Here is a 10,378-nt window from a genome sequence, read left to right as displayed (position 1 = left end):
TTCAGCCACTGTGAGGAAAGCAGAAAACACACCGTGAGTTAACTCTCTGTACTCCACTCTCTCTACCGCACTCGCTCTACCCCACTCTCTCTCTGTACTCCACTCTCTCTACCCCACTCTCTCTCTGTACTCCACTCTCTCTACCCCACTCTCTCTATCCCACTCTCTGTACTGCACTCTCTCTACCCCACTCTCTCTACCCCACTCTCTGTACCGCACTCTCTCTACCCCACTTTCTCTACCCCACTCTCTCTACTCCACTCTCTCTACCCCACTCTCTCTACCCCACTCTCTGTACTGCACTCTCTCTACCCCACTCTCTCTACCCCACTTTCTCTACCCCACTCTCTCTACTCCACTCTCTCTACCCGACTCTTTCTACCCCAGTCTCTCTACCCCAGTCTCTCTACCCCACTTTCTCTACCCCACTCTCTCTACTCCACTCTCTCTACCCCACTCTCTCTACCCCACTCTCTGTACCACACTCTCTCTACCCCACTCTCTCTACCCCACTTTCTCTACCCCACTCTCTCTACTCCACTCTCTCTACCCGACTCTTTCTACCCCAGTCTCTCTACCCCAGTCTCTCTACCCCACTCTCTCTACCCCACTTTCTCTACCCCACTCTCTCTACTCCACTCTCTCTACCCGACTCTCTCTACCCCACTCTCTGTACTGCACTCTCTCTACCCCACTCTCTCTACCCCACTCTCTGTACCGCACTCTCTCTACCCCACTCTCTGTACTGCACTCTTTCTACCCCAGTCTCTCTACCCCAGTCTCTCTACCCCACTCTCTCTACTCCACTCTCTCTACCGCACTCTCTCTACTCCACTCTCTCTACTCCACTCTCTCTACCCCACTCTCTCTACTCCACTCTCTCTACCCCACTCTCTGTACCGCACTCTCTCTACCCCACTCTCTCTACCCCACTCTATGTACTGCACTCTTTCTACCCCAGTCTCTCTACCCCAGTCTCTCTACCCCACTCTCTCTACCCCACTCTCTCTACCCCACTCTCTCTACTCCACTCTCTCTACCCCACTCTCTGTACCGCACTCTCTCTACCCCACTCTCTCTACCCCACTCTCTGTACTGCACTCTTTCTACCCCAGTATCTCTACCCCAGTCTCTCTACCCCACTCTCTCTACCCCACTCTCTCTACTCCACTCTCTCTACCGCACTCTCTCTACTCCACTCTCTCTACTCCACTCTCTCTACCCCACTCTCTGTACTGCACTCTCTCTACCCCACTCTCTCTACCCCACTCTCTCTACCCCACTCTCTGTACTGCACTCTTTCTACCCCAGTCTCTCTACCCCAGTCTCTCTACCCCAGTCTCTCTACCCCACTCTCTCTACTCCACTCTCTCTACCCCACTCTCTCTACTCCACTCTGTCTACCCCACTCTCTCTACTCCACTCTCTCTACCCCACTCTCTCTACCCCACTCTCTCTACCCCACTCTCTCTACTCCACTCTCTCTACTCCACTCTCTCTACCCCACTCTCTCTACCCCACTCTCTCTACTCCACTCTCTCTACTCCACTCTCTCTACCCGACTCTCTCTACCCCACTCTCTGTACTGCACTCTCTCTACCCCACTCTCTCTACCCCACTCTCTGTACCGCACTCTCTCTACCCCACTCTCTGTACCGCACTCTCTCTACCCCACTCTCTGTACTGCACTCTTTCTACCCCAGTCTCTCTACCCCAGTCTCTCTACCCCACTCTCTCTACTCCACTCTCTCTACCGCACTCTCTCTACTCCACTCTCTCTACTCCACTCTCTCTACCCCACTCTCTCTACTCCACTCTCTCTACCCCACTCTCTGTACCGCACTCTCTCTACCCCACTCTCTCTACCCCACTCTATGTACTGCACTCTTTCTACCCCAGTCTCTCTACCCCAGTCTCTCTACCCCACTCTCTCTACCCCACTCTCTCTACCCCACTCTCTCTACTCCACTCTCTCTACCCCACTCTCTGTACCGTACTCTCTCTACCCCACTCTCTGTACCGCACTCTCTCTACCCCACTCTCTCTACCCCACTCTCTGTACTGCACTCTTTCTACCCCAGTATCTCTACCCCAGTCTCTCTACCCCACTCTCTCTACCCCACTCTCTCTACTCCACTCTCTCTACCGCACTCTCTCTACTCCACTCTCTCTACTCCACTCTCTCTACCCCACTCTCTGTACTGCACTCTCTCTACCCCACTCTCTCTACCCCACTCTCTCTACCCCACTCTCTGTACTGCACTCTTTCTACCCCAGTCTCTCTACCCCAGTCTCTCTACCCCAGTCTCTCTACCCCAGTCTCTCTACCCCAGTCTCTCTACCCCACTCTCTCTACTCCACTCTCTCTACCCCACTCTCTCTACTCCACTCTGTCTACCCCACTCTCTCTACTCCACTCTCTCTACCCCACTCTCTCTACTCCACTCTCTCTACTCCACTCTCTCTACCCCACTCTCTCTACCCCACTCTCTCTACTCCACTCTCTCTACTCCACTCTCTCTACCCCACTCTCTCTACTCCACTCTCTCTACTCCACTCTCTCTACCCCACTCTCTCTACCCCACTCTCTCTACTCCACTCTCTCTACTCCACTCTCTCTACCCCAGTCTCTCTACCCCAGTCTCTCTACCCCAGTCTCTCTACCCCACTCTCTCTACTCCACTCTCTCTACCCCACTCTCTCTACTCCACTCTGTCTACCCCACTCTCTCTACTCCACTCTCTCTACCCCACTCTCTCTACCCCACTCTCTCTACTCCACTCTCTCTACTCCACTCTCTCTACCCCACTCTCTCTACCCCACTCTCTCTACTCCACTCTCTCTACTCCACTCTCTCTACCCCACTCTCTCTACTCCACTCTCTCTACTCCACTCTCTCTACTCCACTCTCTCTACCCCACTCTCTCTACCCCACTCTCTCTACTCCACTCTCTCTACTCCACTCTCTCTACCTCACTCTCTGGGCTCATTGTGCTGACAACTTTGATGGGAATGAATAGCAGCATGTGAACAAGAGATGGGTTCCGTTCCTGTGGGTAAACTGGGATTCATGATACTGGGATTGAATGCATCTCCTGCATTTTGACCCTTTTTTTTTATTACCAACCTGGAGGAAATGACTTCAGGTTCCTTTTCATTAATCCAGAAATATAAGTCCATCTCCAACATATGTGTGGTTTCTTCTGTTGCTGCTTCCTGTGTTGTTTTTTCATCTGGAGGAAGCATGTGATGAATGAGCTTTGTTTATTGGAAGGTAAAGAGATATATTTACCATCCACAACATGGGTACAGTTACAGGAATACTGTCACAGGTTGACTCTTCTTTCTTTTTAAATGAGTGTGCCTCCCGGTGTCCTAGGTGTATGTCGTGTGTGGCCAGTCCATGGGGCTGCCAGTGGAACACCCAGGAACACACCTGCCAGGACATGGATGGCACTGTGTTGGGCCCTCAAATCATCAAACACAGACAGGTAGGTGCTCCGTTAAACGGGTTAATATACATTAAGATTGGTTCGAGTCGTACGCTTTTGCATGGAATGTCAAATTTGCAAGTCAACAAATACTTCAGAGAACTGACAAATGATCCGTCTGGATGAGAGATTGTCTGCTGAAGTACAAAAATGCAATTGCTCTGAAATGTTCATTTGTGATATTGTCATTTCATTTCCGTGTCTGTTTAGGGGGCGAGGTGTCCCCAGTTTGAAAACCCTGATCCTGTGCTCATTCCTGTTGGGTTCAAAACCACCATCAGCTTCGAGGGCATCAATCTGGATGTGTACCGGGTAAATGACATTTTTTAATATTTGATATAGCTGTTATATTAGGTTTACATTTAGACACTCTTAGAATCTATGAAAGTTAAAAGAACACTAGGCACTAGTTAGTGATGAATCCGACTATAGTAACATTGAATTGGACCCTTTTGTTCCTGAGCATGTATAAAACTAACCCTCTCCTCTGCAGGACCGGACGTTCATCATCGGCACAGAGCTGATGAGGAACTTGAAGGACGTCAGGTCTGAAGACGGGCCCTTCTACAGTTTCAGCGGTTTTAATGTACGTCGGTACTGCTTATTGACCCACAGCTGTCAATAGTAGCACTCACTTCACTCTGTCTGTCAGGGGTGAAGGGTTCTTAAGGTGTTGCTTGGTCAGGATGTTGTATTGTATGGTCACTTTACCTCAGTTTGATATTATAGCACCCCCTCATGGACAAAAACCCCACTGTTTGTTTTGTTTATATCCTCAAACTGTCTTTTCTGTGATTGGAAAACATCTTTGAAACAGTACAGATACTTATTTTCTGAATGGTTGCCAAAGTGTATAAGTTATGAAGAGAACTTTTCTCTGGCATATTTTGGAAATGTGAAGTGTCATCAATCACTGGATTAATAATTCGTTGTGTTCCCGTCTCTAGTTTTCCTTCGATAAGTCACAGGAAACCAACGTTCTGTTCTACGTGAAGGACAAAGAGACGGGCAAGAAGATAGACAGCACGCTGAATGGTAAGTGGTACATGCCAATATGCAACCCTGTTGACCCGTGGTGGGAAAAGTACCCAATTGTCATCGTAAAAGTAAAGATACCTTAATTGAAAAGTGAAAGTTACCCAGTAAAATACTACTTGAGTAAAAGTCTAAAAGTATTTGGTTTTAAATATACTTAAGTATCAAAAGTAAAAGCATAAATCATTTCACATTCATTATATTAAGCAAACCAGATGGCACAATTTTCTTGTTTTTTAAATAATTTATAATAATTTATTTAATTTATAACATAATTTACAAACGAAGCATGTGTGTTTAGTGAGTCTGCCAGATCAGAGGCAGTAGATGACCAGGGATGTTCTCTTGACCATTGTCCTGTATTGCTAAGCATTCAAATTGTAACTAGTACTTTTGGGTGTCAGGGAAAATGTATGGAGTAAAAAGTACATTATTTTCTTTAGGAATGTAGTGAAGTAAAAGTAGAAGCTGTCAAAAATATAAATAGTAAAGTAAAGTACAGATACCCCAAAAAACACATTTTTACTTAAATACTTTACACCACTGCTGTTTACAACATCCCAAAGGACTATGTGGACATAAAATGACAATAGGGGAAGCATTAATACATTAATACATTTACCGACATACTCTTTGCCATCATCTAAGTGAATTGGTCCAAAAGCATGAAATGACAGAATAGTCCTAGTATTCTACGGCACCCCTCTCCTCTTCCTTCACAGTGACCCTATATAACTGCTCACTGGGCCGGGAGGACTGCAGCCTGTGTAAGAACGCAGCTCCTAAGTACAGTTGTGTGTGGTGCGCCAAGAGAAAGTCGTGTGTCTATGAGAAGCTGTGTATTGACCAGGCCACAGAGGACCCGCAGGACACAGAGTGCCCTGACCCACAGATCACTGACGTGAGTAACACCCACGGTACAGCAGTCATCTCTTCACTCGATACTAACAACCTGTCTTTGAACCTGCAACAAAATCGACTATTGATTATCACTGACTGACTAGACATTTTGATGTTCACTTCGATGATTGGTCTTATTTCATCCCCCAGTAGCTACTGACAATGAGGTCTGTTCAATGGCTGTCGAATGCCCACACGTGATCAATTGTCAATTCTAAAGACTGGGCTACAGTCCTGAACACAGTCTTTCACAGACGGTCGGGTCACATTCTGCACGAGTTTGTGTCTTATTTCATGGTGCTACTCTGTCAACTACTGTGTACACTTTCATCCAAAAGCGGTAGGGTACTGTATAGTAACCTAAAAGCCTTTCATCTTAAAGCTGTTCCCAATCCCCCTCTCAGATCATCCCTCGCTACGGTCCCGTGAAGGGGGGCATCTCTGTCACCATCAAGGGCTCCAACCTGGGCATCCACAAGGAGGACATCAAGGCCGTCAGTGTGGTGGGGGTCCCCTGCATACACCAGGAGGACAGATACGCTGTCTCCACCAGGTAACACACCAAATGGCCCGCTATTCCCTTTATAGTGCACTGCTTTAGACCAGCGTCCTATGGGACACACCCGCAGTTACCCTTTCTCTGAGTGTGTGTAGATGGGCGGCAGAAGGGGTTGTACCGTGGCGCGTTGTGTATTCTGTCGTGTACTGTGTAGTTGCTGTCCTGTAACAACCCTAAACAGAGGCGGCCTCTCTCTAAATGGCGGTGGCCTACCCAAATGTACACGAGCCCTCGGAAATGTATTCCTTCTGGTTTCTAGTGTGGTGTGTGAGATCGGCCCCTTGGACCCGCTGAGCACCAACTGGGGTCCGGTGGAGGTGGAGCTGGAGGGAGGGAAGAGAGGAACGTCCTCCGTTTTCTTCACATACCGGGTAGCTAACCTACCGCATGTCTTCACTTCAATCACAGTCCTACCCTTCTGGATGGGAGGGCGGACTCATGAAGTGTTTACCTGATTTGGTTATGTTATCACCATTGTTTTATTTTCAATTTCCCAGCTATGCAGACGCTGTATTAAAGAGCCCCTTATCAGTACGCATGAAGGGCATGACATTTAAGTGTAATAATGTTCTGTTGAATAAACTACTCTGGTACCGCCACATTACACTGGCAGGTAATGCCCAGAACGATAAGATGAAATTGAGTTTTGTACATTATAGTTTTGTGTATTATATTAGAATGTGCGATACGCCACTTCCATTTCCTCTGGTGCCTTAACAGGGTACGCTGGAGCAATTTGACTGTCTTTCTTTATATCTCACACGGCTAAAGCTTCCCCACAGGGGACCGCTCCGCCTAACTGTTTACTCAGCAAATTGAAGGAAATGCGGGTGGGCTTGGGTGGGTGGGCGGGTGTGTGTGTGTGTGTGTGTGTGTGTGTGTGTGCGTGTGTGTGTGTGTGTGTGTGTGCATTTTGAAAGCCTTGTGGGGGAAGAAATGAGACATGAATAGGATGACAGAGCGTGTTTTCTTACATGATCCTCCAGGACCCCATAGCCAGCTCGGTTCACCCCGACAAGGGCGCCAAGGCCGGGGGCATGGTCATCACCATCTCTGGCTCCAACCTGGACACAGCCACCAGGGAGGACATCACCGTCACCGTCGGCGGGGTGGTGTGCACTGTGTAAGTACTGCTGCATCCTGGGAAAGGAACTAGTATTAGGCAAGGTTGCGGTGGTCTGGTCACTGGTCATCTGTATATTATTTCACTTCAGCCAACTCTTTGGCATGACAACGTGCAAAATAACAGGTGCTATAAGCTTACGTGTGTACAGATCTAGCAAGCAGGGTTGATGTATTGAAAAAGACATTCATTTCAAATTTGGCCATGATTTTCTTTAACATGAAAGCCCAGTCATTACCTAGCTCTCCTGGTTCTGCCATGTTAGTCTCCTGTGCACCGTGACGCCTGTTGACCCCTAGTTCTGAGTGGTCTGTGTCCCTGGCTGACTATGTCCCTGGCTGTGTCCTTGTCTGCAGGGAGACATTTGGTGCGAACATCACCTGCAGGATGGGAGAGTACCGGGCAGACAAGGTCCCCTCTGACCTGCTCATGGTCACAGTAAAGTATGGGAAGAATAGCACCACGGCCGTCCCCACAGCCTTCCAGTTCTGGGAGAACCCCATCATCCTGGACCACCACCCCAAGGGAAGCTTTGTGTGGTGAGTATCAGACCTCTAGAGACAAGAAGCTATTGTAGAGGCTTCTACATTGTCTCACATCAACTAGCAAGACAACTCCGTCTGCACTGAGACGTGATGCGTTAGAATGATGCCACCTGTCGTAAGACAATGAAAGCCTAGTGTAGTTTAATGGCATTCAATTTCCAACACACCTGGCCCCCTCTCCTGACAACAGTTTGTAGCGTCAATGTCAAATCAAATCAAAATTTGTCCCATCCGCCGATGGTCCTCCCACCGCTATCGCAACCACATATGGACGGTTAAATGTGTAGACCTTACCGGGAAATTCGTGCTTACAAGCCCTTAACCAACAATGCAGTTCAAGAAATAGAGGTAAGAAAATATTGACTAAATAAACGTAAGTAAAACATTTTTTTATAATAACAAGTAACACAAGAAAATGACTGTATACAGGGGGTACAGATTAGTTGAGGTACTTTGTAAAGTGACTACGTATAAATAATATCAGCGAGTAGCAGCAGTGTAAATACAATATAAATAGTCCGGGTGACAATTTCATTAATTGTTCAGTAGTCTTATGGCTTGGGGGTAGAAGCTGTTAAGGAGCCTTTCGGTCCTAGACTTGGTACTGCTTGCCGTGCGGTAACAGAGAGAACAGTCTATGACTTGGGTGACTGGAGTCTTTGACAATTTTTTGGGCCTTCCTCTGACACCACCTAGTATATAGGTCTGGGATGTCAGGAAGCTTGGCCCCAGTGATGTACTGTGCCGTACACACTACCCTCTGTAGCGCCTTACGGTCAGATGCCGAGCAGTTGCCATACCAGGCAGTGATTCAACCAGTCAGGATGCTCTTGATGGTGCAGCTGTAGAACTTTCTGAGGATCTGGGGACCCATGCCAAATCTTTTCAGTCTCCTGAGGGGGAAAAGGTGTCGTCGTGCCCTCTTCACAACTGTCTTGGTGTGTTTAGACCATGATAGTTCGCTGTGGACACCAAGGAACTTGAAACTCTCGACCCGCTCCACTTCAGCCCCGTCGATGTTAATGGGGGTCTGTTTGGCCCTCCTTTTCCTATAGTCAATGATCATCTATTTTGTTATTCTCACATTGAGGGAGATGTTGTTGTCCTGGCACCAAACTGCCAATTCTTTGACCTTCTCCCTATAAGCTGTCTCATCGTTGTCGGTGATCAGGCCTATCATGACACTGTTGTGTCATCAGCAAACTTAATGATGGTGATGGAGTCGTGCTTGGCCACACAGTTGTGGGTGAACAGGGAGTACAGGAGGGGACTAAGCATGCACCCCTGAGGGGCCCCGGTGTTGAGGATCACCATGGCAGATGTGTTGTTACCTACCCTTACCACATGGGGTCGGCCTGTCAGGAAGTCCAGGATCCAGTTGCAGAGGGAGGTGTTTAGTCCCAGGGTCCTTAGCTTAGTGATGAGCTTAGTGGGCACTATGGTGTTGAACTGTAGTCAATGAACAGCATTCTCACATAGGTGTTCCTTTTGTCCAGGTGGGAAAGGGCAGTGTGGAGTGTGATTGAGATTGCGTCATCTGTGGATCTGTTGAGGCGGTTTGCGAATTGGGACTATGATGGTCTGTTTGAAACATGTAGATATTACAGACTCGATCAGGGAGAGTTTGAAAATGTCAACGAAGACACTTGCCAGTTGGTCCGTGCATGCTTTGAATACACATCCTGGTAATTTGTCTGGCCCCACACCTATTGAATGTTGATCTGTTTAAAGGTCTTGCTCACATCGGCTACGGAGAGCGTGATCACACAGTCATCCGGAACAGCTGGTGCTCTCATGCATGCTTCATGCTTTTGCCTCGAAGCAAGCATAATAGCCATTTAGCTCGTCTGGTAGGCACTGGGCAGCTCGCGGCTGGGTTTCCCTTTGTAGTCTTTGTAATATTTTTCAAGCCCTGCAACATCCGACGAGTCTGAGCCGGTGTAGTAGGATTCAATCTTAGTCCTGTATTGATGCTTTGCCTGTTTGCCACAGCAGGATTTATTATATGTGTCCGTTTTAGTGTCCCGCTCCTTGAAAGCGGTAGCTATAGCCTTTAGCTCGGTGCGGATGTTGCCTATAATCCATGGCTTCTGGTTGGGAAATATACGTACGGTCACTGTGGAGACGACATCGTCGATGCACTTATTGATGAAGCCGGTGACTGAGGTGGTATACTCCTCAATACCATTGGATGAATCCCGGAACATATTCCAGTCTGTGCTAGCAAAACAGTCCTGTGGCGTAGCATCTGCGCCATCTGACCACTTCCGTATTGTGCGAGTCACTGATGCTTCCTGCTTTAGTTTTTGCTTGTAAGCAGGAATCAGGAGGATAGAATTATGGTCAGATTTGCCAAATGGAGGGCGAGGGAGAGCTTTGTACTCGTCTCTGTGTGTGGGGTAAAGGTGGTCTCAAGTTTTTTTCCTCTGGTTACACAGAGGAATGCTGGTAGAAATGAGATCAAATGGATTTAATGTGATATTTCTTCTGTTGGATGAAATGTGAATGTGATGGCCCCGTGGGTTAAAACCATTCATTTCGTCCCTTTTTTTCCGGTGATGTTGTTTCAGTGGTGGAAGGACTATCGTGGTGACAGGATCCGGGTTTGACCTCATCCAGAACGCCATTATGAGGGTCCAGGCCTCGGCAGACGAGTGGTCCGGCATGACTCCTACTGAGGTATGGATTCCTCTCCCTCTTTCTCTCTCGTTCTCTTTCTCTGCCT

At 48.0% G+C, this 10,378-nt stretch overlaps 1 protein-coding gene across 1 annotated transcript in view; it reads left to right on the top strand.

Annotated features, from left to right (window-relative positions):
• Positions 1-10,378, top strand: part of plxnb2b (plexin b2b) — a 183,347-nt gene that overhangs the window by 156,068 nt on the left and 16,901 nt on the right. Inside the window, exons 9-19 of the mRNA XM_071326347.1 lie at positions 1-33; positions 3,380-3,491; positions 3,702-3,803; positions 3,985-4,077; positions 4,439-4,526; positions 5,249-5,427; positions 5,831-5,979; positions 6,245-6,356; positions 6,972-7,108; positions 7,465-7,647; positions 10,224-10,332. The exon at positions 1-33 is cut by the window's left edge and continues 79 nt beyond it. Of these exons, the coding sequence (XP_071182448.1) occupies positions 1-33; positions 3,380-3,491; positions 3,702-3,803; positions 3,985-4,077; positions 4,439-4,526; positions 5,249-5,427; positions 5,831-5,979; positions 6,245-6,356; positions 6,972-7,108; positions 7,465-7,647; positions 10,224-10,332 (1,297 nt within the window). The remainder of the gene's footprint in view (positions 34-3,379; positions 3,492-3,701; positions 3,804-3,984; positions 4,078-4,438; positions 4,527-5,248; positions 5,428-5,830; positions 5,980-6,244; positions 6,357-6,971; positions 7,109-7,464; positions 7,648-10,223; positions 10,333-10,378) is intronic.

Source organism: Salvelinus alpinus, chromosome 9 (assembly GCF_045679555.1).
Source record: "Salvelinus alpinus chromosome 9, SLU_Salpinus.1, whole genome shotgun sequence".
Classification (NCBI taxonomy): domain Eukaryota; kingdom Metazoa; phylum Chordata; class Actinopteri; order Salmoniformes; family Salmonidae; genus Salvelinus; species Salvelinus alpinus.
Note: the sequence above shows the minus strand (reverse complement) of the source record. Positions and strands in the feature narration are given on the sequence as shown.